This window comes from Trichosurus vulpecula, chromosome 9, assembly GCF_011100635.1.
Source record: "Trichosurus vulpecula isolate mTriVul1 chromosome 9, mTriVul1.pri, whole genome shotgun sequence".
NCBI classification, from domain to species: Eukaryota; Metazoa; Chordata; class Mammalia; order Diprotodontia; family Phalangeridae; genus Trichosurus; species Trichosurus vulpecula.
Window position 1 is genome coordinate 192674992 of NC_050581.1, and position 23288 is coordinate 192698279.

General features: G+C 47.0%; 1 protein-coding gene across 1 annotated transcript; it reads right to left on the reverse strand.

Annotated features, from left to right (window-relative positions):
• Positions 1 to 1035: 1035 nt before the first annotated feature.
• MYD88 (MYD88 innate immune signal transduction adaptor) lies at positions 1036 to 19662 on the reverse strand. Its single transcript, XM_036738635.1, has 5 exons — positions 19220 to 19662; positions 9071 to 9205; positions 7484 to 7664; positions 6388 to 6479; positions 1036 to 4436 (listed from the first exon to the last, which is right to left on the reverse strand). Exons 1-5 carry the CDS (start codon positions 19563 to 19565, stop codon positions 4282 to 4284), a joined length of 909 nt encoding a protein of 302 aa, XP_036594530.1. The 5' UTR covers positions 19566 to 19662; the 3' UTR covers positions 1036 to 4281.
• Between the last annotated feature and the right edge of the window lie 3626 nt (positions 19663 to 23288).

Here is a 23288-nt window from a genome sequence, read left to right on the forward strand (position 1 = left end):
AGAGACCATTGTCCCATGGGGTCATGGCACCCTCTACTCTGCCACAGACTTGTATTTCCCTAGTCAGTGGATCTCAGCAAATCACTGTGTGGCAGTGGCATGATCCATTGGAAAGAGTCTTGGATTTGTAATTAGAAGGGCCTTGGTTCAAATCTCAGCTCTCCCACTTAAAAGCTGTGTGACCTTGGGTAAATCACTTAACTTCTCTAATCTTCTGTAAAAAGAGAATCTAACCGCAAGAGTATCCAAGGTCCCTTCCAGTTCTAATATATGATTCCATCTGCAAGGAAGAGCAACTCCTGGGCAAAGGCCCAGTCTGAGGCATGAAGATATTATCTGGAAGGAGTTCAGTAACTTATTTCACCTGCACCACCAAGAGAACCTTCAGGTGACCCATCAGCTTAACCGGTCAGCTCATGGAGTCCCAGAACAGGAACTGGATGAAACCTCAGAGTCATCTGTCTGGTTCAGCCCCTTCAACTAATGGTGAGGAAAATGGAGGGCAGAGAAGGTCAAAAACTCCCATGGACAAGTGGGTAGGAAGTCAAAGAGTCAGGATTCGAGCCCTGTTCCTTTGACTCCAAATCCAGTCTGTTTTCCATAGCAGACCCACTAGGTGCTGTTCTCTAGCAGATTTGACTTGGTGAGAAGCCACACCCAGCAGGCAGATGCAGCATTGTGGGAACTTTAATAGTACTAACTTGGCCTTCTATTAAGTTACAAAGTGCTCACAACCAGCACCCCAGAACCCCTGCTCAGTACATGAGGACATGGGTACTGAGAGCCCCCAAGAGCAGAGTTAACAAGGCCAGGAGGCCTGGGGCGTCTGACATGGGGGAGGGGCAGAGAACCCCAGGAAAGGTTCTGCTTCTGCCACTTCTCCCTGTGCCTCTTTATCAAATCTGCAACATGGGAACGGTGTAACTTCCTCTATTCTATGCGATAAGGACATAAACTGCTTAAAGTGCCATGTGAACAACAGCTGGTTTTTCACCCTTACACCGAGGCCACATCTTACATTTTATTATCATTATATATTTTTAAATGATTTATTATTTTTTTTAAAAATTGATTATGACTTTGACAAACACCAGCTCAAAAGAGCATTTCCATACACAAAGAACAGGCAAAGAGGTTGGTACATGGAGCCCCAAATAGCCATAATGTACAGCTTAGCTTTTATTTTTTAAGTATATAATACATTCTTTACCACTTTCTACTCGACTTCACCTATAAAATAAGTGTGACAGTGTCTTCCCTGACAACCTCCTGCTGCTGTTTACAGATCAACCAACAAGCACTTATTAAGTGCCTACTGAATGCTCTAGTAGCCACTGGGAATAGAAAGGGCAGAGTTAAGCAGCCCCCTCCCTGTCCAATGAGAAAAGAATGAGAAAGTTTTTGGAGAAGTAGACAGAACAATTTATACACAGAAGGAACGATTAGTTATTTCAACTTTTGGGGCCTTAGCTTTTTCTCTTCTGGTTGGCATCCAGCATTTAATGAATCTATTGTTATTTATAAAAGCAGGTGAAAGTGACTACAACAATGGAGAAGAAAGTGTTTCCATAAGGAAGCCAGACCTGGGAACACATACCTCCCTTCTCTGATAGGTGGGACCTACTAGGACAGAATGCTGTGGACACTACCAGATGTGCTCGGTGGGGGAGAGGCTTTTACTTAACCATTTTTCTTAGAACGGGGTTTTACTTTTGGAGGGGAGGGGGAGGAGCAAATGAAAGGTGGATCTTTCCAGAAATGACTATGATGTAGGAAACAAAAACAGAAGTAGTTTTTTTTTTTTAAGATGAGAGTCCAAGCTAGCTAAACCTTAGGTATATCTGTCCCACCAATATCCTTCTGCTTTTGTGACCACAGCTTGAACCAAGTTGAAGGTTCCCCAATTTGTACAGAGCCCTAAAAACAGACACAGGTCTCCCCAAGGCACTAGCTAACACAGGCTATGTCATTTTACAAATGGAGAAACTGAGGCCCAGGGAGGAAAAGTAAGTTGTTCAAAGTGACATGGCCAGTCCTGGTGACTCAGCTGCCCTCCATCCTGGAGCTTACATCAGTGCCTGGAGGTTTCTCACCCTTTGATATCCCTCTGCCATGTCAGTCCCTCTTTTCCCATTGATGAGTTCCTTTGAGCATCTCCACTTTGGGGACAAAGATGCAGGCAGCTCCAATTCTTACTCATAAGGACTTTACCACCATGTCTCAGTTTCTGCCTTCCCTAGAACTGTCCTTCTCCATCTGCAATGTTCCTTTCCCACCAACGCTCCCTTCTTCCATTGGTGAGTGCCTGCATTTGGGGGATGGCCCAAGATGGCCATGTCTCACCCACCTCTTGCTATGTTGCTGACTCTCTAGATTTCACCCCCAATCCTCCATGTGAGTGGCCATTATTCTCCCTTCCTTCCCTCCTTCCAGCTCCCTTTTATGAGTTGGCTTCCCCTCTTAGGATTCAAGGTCCTTGAGAACAGGAAATGGTCTTTCTGTTTGCTTGTATTCACATGCCCAGGGCTTAGCACAGTGCCTGGCACATGCTTGGTACTTAATAAATACTTGTTGCCTATGAAGCCAAGGCTAGGACACTGCACTCCTGAGTCTTAGTCTGGAGCTCTTTCCATTACTTTCTATAGTCTCTTTTAAATCTGCAGTCCACTTGTGTTCTAGAGTCTTAATCAGAAAAACCAGTATAGCCAGCCTTTGAGCTTCCTGGCAAGGGTGGAGCCCGAACTCCCATTTCTGACTTGGTGAGCCATGAGGCAGCTCTCATGAGGCAGAAGCCAACAGCTTAAATACAGAGAGTGCCTCAGAGCAAGTGCTGCTGATGACATGGCCTCCTCCTGACGGCTTTCAGAATGTTCTCAATGTGGAACCCAATCACTCCCAACAAACCTTCCACCAGAGCCACAACTAAGGTAGGGCAACAAGGGCTTTCTACCGTGGTGATGAAATTAGAACACTTTTAGTTCTTCAACAGCATAGAACCAACTGAGCTTAGCTAGTAAGAATAAGTAACTAAAAAAGAAGCTTCCTTTCCCCCAGCAGCCACCCTGTCACAGGTGGGCTCTTGCTCCACCCATTGGTCTAGCTGACCCTTCCCTCTCTTTGGCTTCCCCAGCAGCTTTTGCAGAAACATTTTGGGTCTCCTGCTCTGGGCCTGTTCTCTGCTACTTGCCCTGGTTAAAAATTTCTTGTTACCATTCTGTCTCTTAGCTCTTAATGGAGTAGCCAAAGAAAAGTCTGGTTTGCCCCAGTGTGGACTCCAGGCTTGTTCTAGAAGCAAGGGATACACTCCCTGAGTTGGAGCCCACTTACCCAGGGAGTAGAGGAAAAAGTAAGTATCTTAGTGCTGAGACAGGACAGTTGGTAGCAATAATAGGGTAGTGAAATATTCACATGAGGGGTTCCTGAGGGATCACAGCTCTTCAGGCACTGAAATGCAACACACTGAACCTATAGCATGTAAGTAAGGTGGGGTGATCAGAACTCTGTCCCAGGATGCTGAACTTAAACATAAATACTTGAAGTCCTTGTGAGGCTATAAACAGCAGAGCTTTGGACCTAGTTAGGAAGAATTATTTACAATAGGAAACTACCTAGTGAGAGTGACCTCCCTTCCCCACCCTGCCACTCCCCAGCTGCCCAGATGAGCTGTAGCCGAAGACAATGAGATAATTTGTGGACATGATTGCAAAAAATTGGCAGAATCATGGGGAATGAGAGGTGATGCCATCCTGGAGATTTTCAGGAAAGGGGAAGAAGATAGATGCTTCCAACTCTGGACTGGGGAGCTTGATCTCAATTTCCTGTAAAGTTCTCTAAGAGACTATTAAAGGGGTAGTTTGTAGGCACTTAGAGAAAAAGCCAGTCACCATTATTTCCACACCAGGTATCTACAGGACTTGTTCTTTGAAACAAGTCATGCAGAACTTCTGTTCTCTTTAGGGCTATTCAACCAGTGGGCATCATGGTGTAGTGGGGAGAGTGCAGGGTTTGAATCCAAGGTGACCTGGGTTCAAAACCTGCCTCTGACACTCATGTGACTCCCTAGGGCTTACCTACTGCCATGATAGATCTCAAGTATTACATGTATGAAACCCAACACAGGCTGTACACATGACATAGCATGCGATACAGATGTCAGCTGTGTCTGTAGGTGGTCGTTTTGGCTAAAGAGGGAAGCCTGGCTTTGCCCCTTCCCTATAGAATCAGGCAGTCTTTGGTCCAAGAGAGAGGCTGCAGGTGACATCACATCTGAGAGAGAGCACCTCAGGGCTGGGAGAGGGCTTTGGCGAGTCGTGGCCAAAACCAGCTCTTGGTGCAGGGGTTGGTGTAGTCACAGACTGTGATGAAGCGCAGGATGCTGGGGAATTCCTTCTTCATTGCCTTGTACTTGACAGGAATGAGACGCTTCTGGCGAGCCCCTGCAAAAGAGGCAGGGTCAGGAAACTGTGAGGACCAGAGCTGAGGGTCCTCCAGTTCTGTGCCTCCCCCCAGCACCTCCTACAGGACTGGCATACAGCAGGGGCCTAACGGTTGTTCCCTTGTAGATGCGTCTGTCTGAAAGGCAACGGAGGGTGGGCACAACTCAAGGCAGGCATGCCCATGTGTGGGTGTGGCCAGGCACAACCAGAATCCTGACTCAAAAGGGGAGAGGAAGCACATACAAACCCTGGCTCCCTGACTTTGGCCTCTGTTTCCATTGCTTCACCCAGCAGTCTTGACATCTGCCCTTCTGCAGCCCTGCTTCTCCCATGGAATAGCAGCCCCTGGACCAGACCTCCAGAAATCATGCCTCCCTCCATGGGGGAGTTGCTAAGGTGCTCCACGGAGGACCTCAGCCTGGGGCTGGCCGGGCCAGAGTGAGTGAGCAAATGAAGAGTTAGGAGATGAAGCTGGACTCCAAGTAATGAAAAACCAGCAATGATGCCAGAGAGCATCATTGATCGTGAGATCACACGAGGACGCCCTGCCCCTCCTGGCAGAGAGAAGGGCACCGCGGCGGCGGCTAACATTGCTGGGACTGTTACTGCTGTCACATAGGCTAGTGTCACCGCTGCTGCCGCTGGTACTGTTACTGCTTTTACTGCTACTTTATTGCTGCTGCTACTGCTGGTGCTGCGGCTCCTGCCACCACCACTACCACTAAGGCAAAATGCCAGGCACCAACTTGCCTAACTCACTGTGTCTGGCCAGCCTACATCATGTCCATGTCTCCTCCATTCATCCACCAGGAAGTCCAGACCAATCCAGGCATTCTCCACCCACCCTGCCACCTACCACTTTCTAGCTCTTTCCCTGGGAACAGTAGCTAAATCAATGCTCCCATTGCTCCTGGTCTGACTTCTGGTCTTCCCAGGCCAGACCTGTCTTCTCTCTGTCCCCCATTAGAACTCCATGAGGGGAGACACTCTCTTGCTTTTCTATTAGGACCTGTACTGCTCTCCCCTAAGAGGGGCTCAATCAATGCTTTTTCACTCACTTATTCTTTCATTCATTCACTGTTTAGAGAAGGTGAGGCAGCAGGAGATCAAGAATACAAACCAAGAAAGTATGAAAAGTAGCCCAGTCTGGCTTTTGGCAGCATTTGGAGACATTCAAAAACCTGAATGCACTTGTTTGGGGCCTGACCTAACCCATTCCTCTCTCCACAGGGTCGCTCTGGTGACTGGCAGCCGGAGGCCGAATCAGGTGCAAGAGGAGAATGTGGACAAGGCATTGTTTCATAAAAGCTAATTCTCGTGGCTTCCAGCCAGCCAGTCAATGCTGTCACCTAGGCTAGGATCTTGTATGCGACAGGATGGTCCAGGGACTGTGCTAAGAGCTGAGGACCCAGATGTGACCAATAAAGAGTCCTATAAGTGCCCTCTAGGTGCTTAGATTCTAATGGAGGAAGACAACATAAAAATGGGAGGTGGAAAGTAGGGTGGTGGGAGGTCTGTGTGGGGGGATCCCCAAGGACATTTTTATGGAGGGGAACAGACAACCTCTCTCTTTCTCTCTTTTCCTCTCTTCCTCCCCACCTCTGTCTCCCATTGTCCTTCTTCCTCTGCTCCTTCTCTCTGTCTCTATCTCTCTGTCTCTGTCTGTCTGTCTCTCCCTCCCTCCCGTCTCCCTCCCCCCTCCCCCCCCCGTGTCTCTCTCTCCCTTCCTCCCCTCTGTCTCTTTGTCTCTGTCCCTCTGTCTGTCTCTGTCTCTTTGTCTCTGTCTCTGTCTCTCTCTCCCCTCCTCCTCCCTCCCTCCCCCCCTCTGCCTCCCTTCCTCCTTCCCTCCCTTCATCTTCGTCTTCCATATTGGTGCCCTGCCCCTACCCAATCGCAGGCTCTCAGAGCCCAGAAAGCTCCACCCTTCAGGTTGCTCACAGGGGCTGCTCACCTGGACATAGGCTAAGAGCAAATTTGGTCTGGAAGTCACATTCATTGCTCTGCAGGTACTCATCAGAAATGACAACAACCATCCGTCGACACCTGGAGAGAGGCAGAGGTAGTTTGGAAGCAACGATTGCAGCCAGGTGTTCAGGAAGACCCTAGTCAAATCTGGCCTCAGATACAAACTAGTTCTGTGACCCTGGGCAAGTCCCTGAACCTTTGTTTGTCTCAGTTTCCTTAACTGTAAAGTGGGGACAATAAAAGTCACAAGGTTGTTGCAAGGGTTAAATGAGATAATAATTGTAAAATGCTTAGCACATAGTAGGAGCTTACTAAATGTTAAATAAAAACCAACTGACCTGCAGCTTTGAAGTCTTTGCCTAGCACTGAGAGGTTCGGTGACTCTCCCCTAGTCACACAGCCAGTATGGGTTTTCCTGACTCCAAGACCAGCTCTCTAGCCACTAGGCCACACTGCCTTTCTTCAGAGTCACAGATTTAGAACTGAAAGGAATCTCAGTGGTTATCTGGGCCAGCCCCTTTATTTATGGAGGAGGACCCTTAGGCCAAGACAGGCTGTGATGTGCACACAGCATTAATGCATTAACAGCAGTGTTAGCAGCAAGACAAGCATCTGACTCGTTTGCCTCCAAATCCTCTTGGCTCCGCTTTCTATGCTTATCTGATCTGTAACTCCACAGATGTTCTCATGACCCTTACAACTAGGAACAAACCGTAAAGACTGTAAAACGGGAGGTTTAGAGCTGTCCAAAGTGGAGCAAAGCAGCTGCCTTGGGGGATCAAGGATTCCCTTTTTCTCAAGGCTAAAAGGCCATTTAGTGGTTTTGTGGCAAGGGGGAGGGGTTGGACTCCGTGGCCCCTGAGGTCTCTTCTAAAAGTGATGTTCTGTGACCATCTGAAATGGGTGGGGCATGTATGACTGTCCTCATTTTACAGATAGGGATACTGAGGCTCAGAGGGGCTATAATGGTATTCACAGTCATACAGTGAGTTCATGGCAGAGCAGAGACCTGAAGGTAAGTCTCTTGACTTCTGAAACAGGGCTCTTTTCAATCTTCTAGATCCTTCCCCCTTCCCACTGACCTCTTCTCAATGAGCTCACTGGTGATGGACCAGATACAGGTGCCAGGCAGGACATCCCGATCCGACACACACAGCTTCAGCCGGCAGTCGGTTTGCTCCAAGTGCTGGATCATCTCATGAACAAACTGGATGTCACTGGGACAGTAGCAGATGAAGGCATCAAAGAGTTCTGGCATTTGTCCTGAGGGAGTGGGGGTGGGAGTGAGAGGAGGCCAGAGGTCAAGGGTCAGGAACCCAGGAGGTGGTGAACAGAGAAGGTTGAAGGCAAACCCAGATCCCCACTGCCATCTTCCCGTCAGCCCTGCTTCTGAGGTCACAGGGATAGAGACAGGCAGACAGACATTCCTTTTGACCTCAAGCAAATCTTTAATCTCTCTCAATATCAGCTACTGTAGGGTAGCAACTGGTGAAAGCCATAACAACGACACTGTGAGCAGCACACAACTTTGAGTTCCTGGGCATTTACCCAACAGCACTGGTATGATACTAGATGTCTGGGAGCTGCCTCAATACTAGGTATAGATTAAAATATTAACTAAGCAAAAATCCCCAAATATCCCCCAATCTGCAGTGAAGCCCTCTATGACTCCTCCCTTTGTCTGATTTCTATAATTAGCATGGGCCTTTTTCAGGATCTTTGTGGGGACCCACCATTGGTCTGGCCACCTCCCCAGACTGCCTGTTTGTAAGTATCCACATAATCATTAAAACTTCTTATAAAATCATACTGGAAGCCTCTTTCTTCAGCATCACACTTGCCCCACTGTTTGGGGGAGGTAAAGGATTTCCTAGGTGGGGGAATTCTCAGACCTTACATCTACTACAATAAAATTTGATAAAGTCGTCTTTAAAAAAACAATGAAAATAAATTATCCATTATATATAAGTGGTGGGTCAATTAAAAACTTTAGCTAGTCAATACAATGATGGGTCAATCAAAAGATAATCGATACAATGATCCAGACAAGTCTGCAGGAGTTATGATGAAAATTGCTATTCATCCCCAGAGAAAGTGATGGAGAAGTCTGAATGCAGATAGAAGCATACTTTGTTTACTTTCTTTAAGTCTATGTTTTCTTTCATAACATGACTAATATGGAAATACGTTTTGCATGCCTACACATGTATAACCTATGTCAAATTGCTTGCCTTCTCAATGAGGGGGGGTGGGGAGGGACAGAGGGAATGGAACTCCAAATTTTAAAATAAATGTTAAAAATTATTTTTACATGGTGGAAAACTAAAATACTAAATGGAAAAAAGCCAGTTAAAAACTGCAGCTAATCCAGGAATCATGTTCGTTCTGGAACCCTTCTTCTGATTCATCCATTAATTCCATTCTGTTCAGGTCATTGTTAAAAGAAGTCTATATTCCCTGAGGACACATGGTGGCCAGAGGAGGGTGAGGGGAGAAGTTGGCTTGGCTTTGTCAAAGATTATGTGCCAAGACAGCAGACCACATGTGACTGAGTGGCAGTTGCTAGGACGGTCCAGTCCCAGCCATCCCAGCTGTAAAAATATAAGCCCCCCTGCATCCTCCAAGGCTTTCTTCCCTGCCTCTCCTCCTGTTTCCCTCTGCCCCATTACCCCGTGGGTCATCCAGAATGGTGATGCCCGCCAGCTCAGGTGTTTGAGGGTTGCTGCTATCCACAGCGGGCACCTGCAGAGGCTTCTCCGCTTCTTCCTCCCGCTGCTTCTTCAGGTACTTCTTGCAGTCCTCGTCTGTGAGGAGAGAGACAACAGGACACTGCAACTTCCCCGCTTTTCCCTCTTTGGACTCCATGACTGGATCCTGGCCCTCCCGACGCAGTACTCCTTTCCCAGCCCTCCTTAAGCTTAGTGCCTTCTCTGGTGGTTATGTCCAATGATCTCACTTTTACAGAGCTGTTTGCATGTGGTCTCCCCTAAGAGAATTCGCGCTTCCTGAGGGCAGAGGCTGGTTTGGGATTTTTTGTTTTGTTTTGTTTTTGCCTCCTTTGTATCCTTAGCACAGTGCTAGGTTACTGAAGCTTCATGATTCAGCCCAAACCCCACCTCCTGCAGGAAACTTCTCCCAGCCTCTCCTCCACCTCACAGATAGCACTCTGAGCTCACCTCCCATTTACACCGGACCCACCTTGGATGTTCCCAGTTACTTGGATGCTGTCTACCCCCATTCCGTTCCTGGAAGACAAGGGCTGTTTTTATCTTTCTTTGTATTCCCAGCAAGTGCCTGGCATATAGGATTGAACAAATGACCAACCCCTCTCCTGGGTCATTAACAATGTAGTTCGGGGAAAGTCCATAGGGTTCCAGAAAGCTTTGGAACCAAGTGGATGAATTTGCCCTATCAGAATGTCATCATTGGGGAGGTTCTTGACAAACTGTCTACTGAGGCAGGAAGTGGCAGGGCTGAGGTGCAAATCTCTAATCTTCAGTTCCAGAGGCAATGTGGCTTTGGCACTACCCCACTGCCTGAGACAAGGAGAGGTTCCATGACTCATCCATTATTGTCACACAGTTGGTAAGGGTCAGAGGCAGGATTGGCTCCAGATCCCACTGGTCTTAATTCTGCCCTCCTCTCAGCCTCAGGACAAACACATTGACACAGCAGAGCTGACAGAGATGTGACCTCTCTATTGGGAGGCTAGGAGGCTTCTTGAAAAGAGATGTCAGTGAGACCTTAGGCAAGTCACCTCCCCTCCCTGGGCCTGAGCTGTAAAATGAATTCACTAGTCTCTAAGCATCTTTCCACTTCTAACATTCTGAGCCCCAGAATGAGCCTCTCACCGGGATTTCTCATAAAAATCCTGGATTACATTTCTCTGGTCCTGAAACACGTCTCCTGTCACTGCCCAGACACAACTCCAAAAGGGCAGATGGGCTACTATCGACCAGAATCAGAAAGAGAAACTGACCACAGAAGAGAGGGCAGGGAACCCAGGAAAGTGCCAGGGCCAATTGGGTAGCCAAATCAGGACGAGGCCATGGCCTCCTGCTCCCCTGCCCCCCTGCCACCTCCTCCCCACCTCTGTGACTCAGCTCAAGAATTTCCTTCTTCCCCTTTCCCATTCACTTTCCATGGATTTTGCCTAAACTTACATATGGGTCCATATATAGGACCATAGAATGGAAGGTCTCTGAAGGCAGGATTGTTGTGCTTTGGCCTTTGAAAATCAAGGGCCTACACAGAACTTAGCCTGAGGAAGGGGCTTAATAAGTGTGACTGAATGAGCGAGTGTGGCAAGCTGGCAAAGGCCATTTGGAATGGGGGGGAGCGGCAAACAGAGGGTGGTCTGGGGGGAAGCCGAATGAATGGGGGAAGGGAGGACTGAAAGGCACAAGAAGTCAGTGACTTGAGGAATGAACAAACCCACATCCCCTTCAGCTAATGGGGAGAATCATAGATCAGCTTTTTGGCCAGGCTTTTATCTGTCAGAAGTTTTCTAATTACTTCAGTTAACTTTTCTTTTTGCTCTGCATAATCAAAAGTTAATTCTACATAGAGTGAAAGAAGCTTAATGAAAACCTGAGGCAGCTGGGGGGCCCCCACTCCAGGGTAGGGGACTCCTACTTAGCTTTCCCAACCCAGACACACACACACACACACACACACACACACACACACACACACACACACACACACACACACACACACGCCAGGCCCTCCCTCTGCCTATATGGAGACATTCACCCTTCTCTATTCACAGTCTGCCGCTTTGTTTCGTCTGTGTGAGCTGCCCTGGTAACCATTGTGTATGTGACCAGATGCCTGTTTGTGCCACTCCAGGTCTCTAGGACTGATGGGGCCCCCTGAGGGTGGGCAGGCTGGATCGATTCATCTCTCTTCCTCTAAGCCCAGGCAGCAGTTGGTGGGCAGTGATAAAGAAGACTGAACTCAGCCTCTAGGCCCCATGCCCCTCCCAACTGCTCCTCGGAAAGTCCTTATTTTTACTGAGAAATCAGGAGCCAGCCTCCCAGGCCCTCGTTCAGAACCTGGGAGACAATTGTGACTCAAGCTTCTCCTTCACCCCAGGCAAGCAACCAGTAACTAAGTCCTGCTGTTTGGGCCTCAGCAAGGCCTCTCAAAGTAACCTCATTTCCATTTCTCTGTTACTACTGCCATATATGGGAGCTCTAAGGAGCCTGGGATAAGCCTGGCTTTGCTTCTGACCCTTCAGGTGGACCAGCCTCTCTCCCCGCCTCCCCAGAAGCAGCAGCCCTGCTCTGATTTATCTGCGCATTTATCTGTGATTTATCTTCTCTCTTGACAAGGCCTCTCTGGCTGAGCAGAAGGAACATGGGCCCCCAAATACTGTGTACTGGGTAAATGACCACCAAGGGCCTAGCCAACACCAAGTGGTTATCAACTCCTGCTTCACTGGGGGCGGGATCCACAAACTTGTGTTTTTTAAACAATCTTTTGAGCACCATATTTCAATATAATTATTTTCCTTGGTAATTCTAAGTGTTTTGTGCATGCATGATTCTGAGAAGGGGTCCATGACCTTCACTAGGCTGTTGCCCAAAGAGCCCATGTCACAAATAAAGGAGAAGATCCCTTGGGTATCACTGTCTCCCACTCAATAGCATTTGTCTTCATTACTATTTGATTATGTCTTAATTACTTCATGGGAAGCTAGGTGCTGCTACAGTAGATAGATCTCCAAGCCTGGAGTCAGGAAGACTCCTTTTCCTGAGTTCAAATCTGACCTCAGACACTTCCTAGCTGTGTGACCCTGGGCGAGTCACTTCACCCTGTTTGCCTCAGTTTCCTCATCTGTAAAATGAGCTGGAGAAGGAAACGGCAAACCGCTGCAGTATCTTTGCCAAGAAAACCTCCAATGAGGTCTTGAAGAATTGGACATGACTGAAGTAACTCAATGACAATGACTTCTTATTGGGTTTTAAGCGATGATAACATCACACAGGAGATCTGAGGGCTGGCCCTGGTTGGTGCTGCTTACCCCAGCTGCCCCAAATTCTCACAGCTGGGATTGCCACCTTCTCTGTCTGGTTCTTGCCAGAGGCAACTTTGTTGGTCTTGCTGCCTCTCATCTCTCTCCCCAATCTCATCGTCTTCGGGACTTGGCTCTGGATTCTGTGGTCTCTGAGGCCACTGTCAGCTCTACCTTTGTCTCCTGCCCGTTGGCCATCCTTCACACTGATCCACCTCAAATACTCCCCTAGTCAACAATATTCAATGGCTCTCCATTCCTGGGCAAATTCCCAGCCCTGCAGGCCAACCTTAGTATTACTTTATTATTATCATTTAACTAGACTTGAGATTACATCGATGTGGGCAACTCTCAGTGAGGAAACTCCCTCTACCAAGGAAGATCTAGTAATTGTTTTGGAATTTTTAGTCTTACGGTTGCTGGGGGCAACCATGTCCAAGGTTACCCAGCCAGCATGTGTCTAAGGATGGACTCGAACCTGGGTCTTCCTGACTTCAGGCCCATCGTTCACTACATCTCTGCTGCCACTCTCAAAGCATACCATGTTGCTTATGGTCTCTCAAACACAACTTCATGCTCATTACCGTGTGAAATTGTGGCCATCTTTCAAGAATGATTCCAAATAATAAGATTTAAACCTTCACAGGATTTTACAGAAGAAATTCAGAGGAAAAAATGGCCCAGATGCTTTGTGTCTGAACTGACTGGGCTTTGAATCCAGGTGCCCTGACTCACCGCTAACGATGTCTGTTCCCAGAACCCTTCCTGGGCCTCCTGGCTAGATGCGCTCCCTTCCTCCTTCAAGCTCCCCTAAAAACTCTGAACCTCTCTTAGGACATAGTGCCTGACACACAGTAAACACCATGAGTATGCTGTTTAACAACTGGCTCTTTGAAAAAATGTATGCACAACACATTTTAAAGTTCTATTTTCATCATTACCATTTTCCCATCACTTTCTTAATTTTAGATAATCAACAAAACAATAAGTTATCTCCTGATTAGGTAGCATTTGCTGATTTCTGAGATGTAAATACTCAAACTGAAAATTTAACAATCAGCTCTCAGAGGAGCTCCTCCACCCTACTCTATTACACTCAGTGCTCATTTTCCCTTATAATTTGATTCACTGTGCTAACCCAAAGCAAAGATAATCAGAGGTACCCTTTATATAGGGATTCTAAGGGTTGCAAAGCACTCTACAGACATGACTTCACTGGGGATGCCCACTCTGTACTTGGACATTTTCTTTCCTGGCATGCTTTCCCTCCTAATCTCTGCATCTTTGGCTTCCCTGGCTTCCATCAAGTCCTAACTAAAATCCCATCTTCTATAGGACACCTTTCTTAATCCATCAGAATTCCAGCATCTCAAAATTCCAGCATCTTCTTTTCTTCTTGTTTATTCTACCTATTGCTTGTTTGTACATATGTGTTGCGAGTTGTCTCTCCTATTAGACTGAAGGCCCCCTGAGGGTAGGAACTGTCTTCTGCCTTTCTTTGTATTCCCAGTGATTGCACAGTCCCTGGCATTTGGTAGGTGCTAAATAAATACTTTTTGATGACAACCTCATGTGTTTACTGCTACAGGTGTTATTTATTATACCCGTTTTACAGATGAGGTAGTTGAGGCCCATAAAAGTGAATTGATTTGTCCAGCTTCACACAACCAGTGTATATTAGGGGTGGGGTTCAAACCCAAGCATCTCCTGACTCCAAGGCCAGTGTACTATCCACTGTACCAAACTGTCATTCGACATCAGTACACTTTTGATGTACATCTGATACAGAACTGTGTGTCATCCATGGCAGCACCACCAATATCTATTGACTGAACAAATGAATGGGACAATAGTATACACTCAGTGAACAAATGAATGAATGGGATGATGGTATACACTCACCACAGTCTGACCAATTTCTAGAATGCATTATGAGAGGGTGGCTTCTAAGCACTGGGAAGGAAAGGTGGTGATCTCTATACGTCAGCATGGGTTCATTCTAAAACAAGCCATACCAGTTGGTCTAACCCAGCTTCCGTCTTTGATGAGGTTACTCACCAGGGTAGCACGGAGGAATTGTGGATTTCAAAGCCCTGGATTTCAGAATGTCATCTGAGAGTCTCTTACTTACAGTATCTTTGTGGGCAGTATGGAGAGATGTGGACCGAGGGATAGCACCCTTAGGTGGCCTGAGAATTAATGGAACCCAAAGAGGGTGGATTAATGGGCCTAGGTCAATATGGAGGGAAGTCTCTAAGGTAATGCCATGGGAATCTATCTTTGGACTTTATTTTTATCCCGGTAGTTAATAAAGTACTTAGAAAGCTCCCTGATCAATTTACATACGAACAACTAGAAGGAATAGCCAACACCAGATAATAGAATCAGGATCTCAAAGGCGCCAAGGAAACCCGAACAAAGAAGAGAAATTAGACTGGCCTTGCTTAGTCCCAGATACTTGGAGCAGTAGGTGAAAGTTAGAGATGCAGATTTCTGCTGGATAGCACTTCCTCATTGGAGCCATCCAAAAGTGGCAGGGGACTGCCTCCATAAATGAGCTCCCGATCACTGGAGCTCTCCAAGCACAACTTCACTGTCAGGGAGGCTGTAGTGGGGGCTCCTGCTCTGTTAGAAGGTAAGCTCCTGGAGGCCAGGGGCTATTTGGATTTAGGTTTTTGTTTTTTAGTCATTGTACCCATTTGGTATTATGGCTTTAGTAAGAAGGTACTGAATAAATGCTTTCTTGACTGAACTGAAGGAGTTATGAAGACCTATCCAACCCTATGATGATGCTTATATAAGATGCTGTGTGACCACAAGCCATTTCACCTCTCTGAGCCTCAGTTTCTTCATCTGTAAAATGGAGATAAAAATACCTGTAGAACCTACCACGCAATGTGATTGTGAAGATCAAATGAGATAACGTCTATAAAGCACTTTAAAAGTGTAAAAACTGTGAGAGAAATGACAGTCAAGTCAACAAGCATTAAGAGCCTACTGTGTGCCAGTCACTGTGCTAAGCCCTGGTGATACAAAGAAATGACAGTCAAGTCAACAAACATTAAGAGCCTACTGTGTGCCAGATACTGTGCTAAGCTCTGATGATATAAAGAAATGACAGTCAAGTCAACAACCATTAAGAGCCTACTATGTGCCAGACACTGTGCTAAGCACTAGTGATACAAAGAAAGGTAAAACACAGTCCCCACCACCCCCAGAAGCTTACAGTCTAAAGGAGGAGACAGTGTGCCAACAAGTATGCACAAACAAGGTATATGCAAAATGAACTGAAGATAATCTCGGAGGGAAGGCACAAGCATTAAAGGATGGGGCGGGGGGGGGGGGGGGCAGGGAGCCTAGAAAGGCTTATGGAAGGTAGGGTTTTAGTTGGTACTTGAAGGAAGCCAAGAGTTGGACATGAGGAGGTAGAGCATTACAGGCATGAGAGACAGCCAGTGTAAAATCATGGAGTGTGGTATGTGGAATATAGTAAAGAGGCCAGTGCCACATAGAGGGGAGTATGTTATAAAGAGAGTGGAAAGGCAGTTAGGGTCAGGTTCCAGAGGGCTTTGTATACCAAACAGAAGATTTTGTGTTTGATCCTGGAGATGACAGGGAACCACCGGAATTGACCGAATTGGGCTGGGGGAGAACATGGTCAGACCTGCACTTTAGTAAGATTGCTTGGGCATATTGGCTTATCACTATCACCATGACCATGACCATCACCCCCCCACCCCCACCTCTACCATCATCATCCGTGAGCTCCTCAAGGTGTCCATCCTAAAGCAAGAGAACCACTTGGAGATATCATAGACAAGAATCCTGTACTTCAGGTTGACAATGATTCATTCAACTCAAGCTAATGTCCAATTCACCACTGCCTGTTCCCTCTCTCTTTTCCTAACATATCCTGCACCTCAGAGATTTTCCAGACCAAGGTGCTACATGGAGTTGACAGGAGGTTTCCAATTCTGAAAGCCAAGTAAGAGGTCTAGAGGACCTGCCAGAAAACAGGGGCCTGAAGAGAAAAGCTCAAGCTCATAGATATTGGGGATGATGCAGCAGAAAAAGTACTGGGCTTTGGGTACCAGGACCTGGGCTCAAATTTTGCTTCTGTGGCTTATGACCTGGGCAATTTAAGGCAAGACACTTTCCTTCCCTCCTGGGGCTTCAATATTTTCATCTGTAAAATGGAGGAGTTGGCCTAGACTCTTAGGTCCCAACCAGTTTTAAGTCTCTGACCTCTGCTCTATAAAGGCTTCCCATTTCCTAGGGCTCCATCAGAGGTCAGAGCAGGCTTCTTAGAAGGATCTCCTTGGCAGACCCTTCTTAGAAACATGCTCTTAAATTATTGAAGGAAACACTGAATTTCAGGTAAAGGTTTGTGAAAATTAAGCTATAATTTTTTTCCCACCCATATTCAGAGACTTCCTGAAATTTATCCCCAGACCTCTTGGGAGTCCATGGACACCGGGTTAAGATCTGTGTCAGAAGGACCCTGCTTTTTGGAGCAGTCCGTAGAAAATCAAGTCAAATCAATAAGCATTTACTAAGTGCCTATTTCATGTGCCGAAAAGGGAAGCCTTCTCACTGAAAGGAAGCCCACTCTCTACCCTAGGTCGCTAAACCTACTTCCTGTCTAAGCTCAATCAGGACCACGCACCTATTTAACCCTGTCTTTCAGGCCATTCCAAAAGCTCTAGCTTCTCCTCTCTTCCCCATCTCCCATCACTCTGCTGCTTTCTGCTGCCATCTCTTCCTTCACCTCCTCCTCACAGGAGCCCTTCTCCTTGCTAAGGCAAATTCCTTTCCAGGCACAAGCGATCCATTCCATTCCATCTTCTCCTGCAGATGGCCCCCTATCATCCCTATATTCTCACTTATCTTCAATCTCTCCCTACCAGCTACATCCCTATGCCTACAGATATGTCCACACCTCCTCCATCCTCAAAAAGCCCTCACTTGAGCCAATCATCCCAGCTTACTGTAGCCTGATAGGTCTAAACCCCCTGAGAAGGCCATCTACTATAGACACCTCCACTTTCCTCTCATGCCTGCCTTTTTGCAGACTGCCTTCCAAACACATTGTTTGACTGAAAATACTCTCTCCAAAGACAACATGCGAACAACTCTCTCTATATTGCACTCTTAATTGCTTAAAGCCAAAAGCCTTTTCTCAGTTCTCACTCTCTTTGATGTTTCTTCAGCGTTGGACACTATCAATCACCCTTGTCTTGATACTCTCTTGGATTTTGGTTTTCATGACCCTGATCTCTGCTGTTTCTCTGACCTGTCTAACAGCTCCTTCTCTGTCCTTTGCTGGATCCTCATTCAGGTCTGGCCCATAACAATGGGTGTCCCCTAAAGCTCTGTTCCGGGACCTCTTATTTCTCCCTCTAGAGCAGGGGTTGGGAAACTTTGGCCTTAAGGCCACACATGGCCTCCTTTGGACTATTTTACTTGGTGATGTCCTCCACTCCTCGAGTTACAATTCTCCATGGAGATGATTCTCATTTCTCCGTGTCTAGCACTAAGCTCTCTCCTGACTTCCATTTTCTCATCTCCAGCTGCCAACTGGACATCTCAAACTGGATGTCCCATAGGCAGCTTCAGCTCAGCATTCCAGAATGGAGTTCATTCTCTTCCCCCCCCCACCCCACCCCCACCAGCTCTCCTTTTCCTCCCAACCCCCCTCTTACAGGGAGGATGGTCCCCATCCTCCCACTCACGAAGGATCTCAATCTAGGTGTCATCCTGGACTCCTCCTTCTCTCCAGCTCCATATATCTAATTAGCTGCTGGATCCTGTCAATTCTACCTTTTGGGGCACATCTCTCCTATAAACCTCCTTTCCTCATACTGAAAACACTGCCACAGACACTTATCGCTTCACACCTGGGCTATTGCAATGAGGTGCCAATTGGTTTCCCTGCCTCAGGTCTCTGCCCGCTTGGGGCCACCCTCTACTCCGCTGTCAAACCGATCTTCCCAAAATGCATGTCTGACCATCTCACTCCCCTACTCAAACTCCAGGGCTCCCTTTTACCACCAGGATGGAGCCTTTGAAAGCCTTTGGTAACCCAGCCCCTTCTGGCCTTCCCAAGTATCTCACACCTTACCCCCCTCCATACAGAATGATCCGTTGACACTGGCCTCCCAGCTGTTCCTTGCACAGGATACTCTATCTCCAGCTGTCACTGGGTGTCCCCCGTGTGTGGAACTTTCTCCTTCCTCATCTCTGCCTACTAACTTCCCTGGTTTCCTTCAAGTCTCAACTGAAGCTCCACCTTCTGCACAAAGCCTTTCCCAGGCCTCCCTAATCTTTGGGCCTTCTCTCTGGGAATACCCCCCATTTATCCTGTATGTAGCTTCTGTATTAGAGTTGTGTGCATGTGGTCTCCCCCATTAGACTGAGGCAACAGTGTAACACGGCAACCTAAAAGGCATGGTCTCCATAGAGTGGTGTGGTATACAGTAATGAGAGGCCACGGTGCCCCTCTACTCCACTCCTGTCAGACCTCATGTGGTATAGTGTGGTCAGCTGTGGGCACGTGGTTTAGGACATGCATTCATTGATTGAAGGGCTCTCAAGAGGCTAGGGAGGCAGGGAAACACGGGGAGAAAGCAGAAGGGGTCAGGGAACTAGTGGGACAGGTTCGGGCCAGTGGGGAACAGTCGAGAGGGACCTCGGAAGGGGGATGGGCACAATCTGGGGCCAGGGGCCAGGGCTTAGAGCTGGTTCCTGCCCCACTTTGAGGACAGGTCCTGCCCAGTCTCCCTCCCCCCCCCCCCCTTACCGATGCTGGGCCGCAGGTCCTCGAGCACGTCCAGGCGCTCTAGTTTGGCCAGCTTCTCCAGGAGGCAGCCCACGGTGGCCCTCTCTCGTGACTGCCAGGAGTCCAGGAGGCGGCCCGTGGGGTCGGGCTGCGCCTGCAGGTTCATGATCTCCAAGTACTCGAAGCCCAGCTCCTCGGCCAGCGCGGGCCAGTAGGCTGACACCTGGGTGGGAGGGTTGAGGTACAAGGACAGGCGGCTCCTCACCCTGAAGTTGAGTGCCACCAGGGGCACGTCGTACGTCTCGGAGACCGCGGTCATGGCCTTGGCCGTGACAGCTCGGCTGGGGCTGGGGCTGGCGCCGGCCATAGCGGGCGCGGGCTCGGGCTCGGGCTCTGGCTCGGGCTCGGGTTCTAACTACTTCCCCATCTCGCGGATGTTGCCGCCGCCGCCGCCTCTTCCTTCTCGTCCTCCTCCTTCTCCTCGTCCGGTTTCACTTTCTCTGTGTGCACCGCCCCGGCCGCCGCGCTATCCTATCTGGTCCTCCTCCCCCGTCCCGCCCCTCGGCCCCTCCGGCCTCCGGTCCTGCTACCCAGGGCAAGCTGGACCGAGAAAGTGGAAAACTACAGCCCTGATACCCTCCCCCTTTAGGCCTCTGGGGGTCCCGGGAGAGGTGGGGAGAGGAGAAGCCCCTGACCCAATCTCCGCGCCTGGCAGCACTCAGAGGCGGAGCTGGGGAGCCGGCACACGCAAGAACCTGGAAAGCCGCCCTGGCTCCCAGTCTCTGGGGCCTCCCTGCAAAAAGTCTCCGGAGTTATGGGAGGGGAGATCTTAAGACATTAGGAAAGCTGAGCCGAGGAGATGAGAGAGAAAGTCCACATGTGGCTGGGTAGTCTGCCGAGTGGGGGGAAGGGGCGTCGGGTAGCCCCCTCCCCAACTTGGGGAGGGTGGCAACCTGAGGTGGGGTGGAGGAAGACTTGACCGTCAGCTGTGCTTCCTATCCATCGGCTGCTCCCCCGGTGAGAAATGGCCTGGCAGTCTGCCTGTCATCTCTCTTGAAGGACATCAGGTAGGTGCCTTTGGCCAGGTTTCCCCAGCGCCCCAGGACTGCACCTCTGGAACACTTGGGAGGTAGGAAGAGGGGACCTTACGAGAATCCCAGAGTTGGAAGGATCCACTTCGGAGATCGACTATCGCAGCTCATATCCGACCACTGATCGCCTTTACAACCTCTCACCACCTCCCAACCTCCTTAACCACACGTGGATGCTACAGTCAATCAGTCAGTGAGCATTTATTAAGCTCCTTCTATATGCTAGGCTCTTTAGGGATAGGAGTGCAAAAGATAAAACAGTCCCTACCTTCAACAGGTACCTGTATAACTTCATGTAGCATTAATATAAAATGAATACACAAAGATACGCGGAATGATTTTATAGAAAGTAGTTAGGAAAGGAGGGCACTCCCTTGTGGGGGAATCGGGAAAAGCTTCACGGAATGCTTGAGCTGGGTCTTGAAGGACTAAAGAGACTCTGCAAAAGGGACAAGGAGAGAATAAACTTTTTAAAGGGCCTACTATGTGCCAGGTACTTCACAAATATGATTTCAATTGATTTGACCCTCAAGACAACTGTGTGAAGTATGTGCTACTAGTAGCTCCATTTTAAGTTGAGGAAATTGAAGCAGAAGTTAAGTGACTTGCCCAGGGTCATGCAGCTACTGAGTGTCTGAGATCAAATTTGAACTCAGGTCTTCCTGACTTCAGGCCCAGAATTCTCTCCACTGTCCCACATAGCTGCTCTGGAGGGAGTCCACACCTGCATTCCATGTCTGTCAAAGGCACAAAGTTGACAGATGGAGTGTCCTGTATGAGGAACAGAAAGAGAAGCCACTTTGGCTAGATCAAAAAGTGGGCTGAAGATGGGAGGGAGCATGAGGCCCATTGAGATGGGAAAGACAGGTTGGGGACAGTTGTAAAGGGCTTTAAAAATGAAGCAGAGGAGTTTCTTTGATTCTGGAGGCAGCAAAAAGCCATTGGATTTGATTGAAGGGAAGTTACATCATCAGTTCTCTTCTTACAGAAAATTACTTTGGTAGCTAGTCAAATCAACAAGGATTTATTAAGCACCTACTATGTGCCAGGCACTGTGTTAAGCCTTTTCAATATTGTCTCATCTGATCCACACAATGATTCTGTGAAGTACTATTAAGGTTCCAATTTTCTGTAGAGGAAACCAAGGCAGAAAGTAAAGTGACATGCCTAGGGTCACACAGCCAGTAGGTGTCTGACTTCAGATGGGAACTCAAGTTTTCTTGACTCCAGACACCTGACTTCCTATACCACTTAGCTGCCTTGAGTAGGGTGAGGCCTCTATTTAAAGGATCTATCTAAGGTCCTAAGGATGACCATTCCACTTCTTGCAATGGGTAGGAAGTTTTCTTGTACCATGCCTATATTGTTTGTAAATATAAATAAAGATGGAACATTGCCCAGTATCTTTTATGAAGCAAATACAGTATTAATTTTAAAACCAAGTAAAGATAATACTAAAAAAAGAAATCTATAGGCCAATTTTTCAAATGAATACAGATGCAAAAAAAACTAGGAAATTAAATACAGCAATAAATTATTATGACTATTCGTCATGATCAAATAGTATTTATACCAGGCACAAAAGGTTGTTTCAACAGCAGAAAGATAGAAAGATCATAAGCATAAGGCAAAAACCAAAGGTCTCCCCCCCCCAAAGAAACTGTCAATGGATACAGAAAAGCTTTTGATGGGAACCGACATTCATTCTTTTTTTAAAATTTTCAATTACCAAGTACTTTTGAAAATTAGTCTTACCCACCAATATTTCCTTCCTATTGAGCAAATTTTAACACACACACACACACACACACACACACATACACCTAAAGCCCTTAACACATAGCTGCATAGTCCAGCAAAACAATTCTCCATATTAGTCATGTATGTCCTTTTCTTCATTATTAAATCTAACACTTCTTTGTTAGAAGATGAGTAGTGGGTTTCATTTTCATTCCTTTGAACTCTCAGATTATCATTGTGTTGACTGGAGTTCTAAATTCTTTCAAAATTGTTTTTATCTATATTATAATTGTATGAATGGTTCTCTTATTCACTCTGTATGAGCTTATCCAAGTTTTCCTAGCTTCCATTTCATAATTTTTCAGGCATGATAATATTCCATTCCCTTCATATACTACAATTTGTTTAGCCATCCTTGAATAGGAGGCATCCCCTTAGCTTTCAGTTGTTGGCTACCACGAAAAGAGCTGTCATAAATGTTATTGTACATATAGATCCTTTTCCTCTTTTTAAAAAATTCTTTGGGATATAAACCCAGTAGCAATATTGCCGGGTCAAATGGTATGCACAGTTTAGTAACTTCAGGAGCATAGTTCTAAATTGCTTTCCAGAATGGAAATAGTTTATGTAGTATTCAGATTAATTGTTCTTTGAATTTTTGACAGAATTCACTTGTAAATCCATTGTTCCTGGAGTTTTTTCTTTGAGAGTGCATTTATGGCTTTAGTTTCTTTTTCTGACATTGGGTTATTTAAACAGCCTCTCCTTATTATTATGGCTATTTTAATATTTTCTAAATATTCATCTGTTTCCTTTAAGTCATCAGTTTTGTTTTATAATTAAGCAAAATAGTTTCTGACCATTTCTCTTATTTCCTCTTTGATATTGTAAGTTCCTCTTTTTCATTTTTGATATGAACAACTTGGCTTTCCTCTCTTCTAAGAAATCAGGTAAGCTAGCTATTTATTTTACCACTTAAAAAAAAACCTAGGTCCTATAACTATTCTGATCAACACAATGATCCAGGACAACTCCAAAGGACTTATGTTAAAAAATGCTATCCACCTCTGGAGAAAGAACTGATGAACTCTGAGTGCAGGTTGAAGTATTTTGTTTTTCACTTTCTTTATTCTTCTTGTTTTTTTTTTACCCTTTGAAATGTGGCTAGTATGGATGTATGTTTTGCATGACTTCACATGTATAATGGGCATTGTGTAGCTTGCCCTCTCAATGGGTGGGGGAGGTGAGAGGAAGAAAGA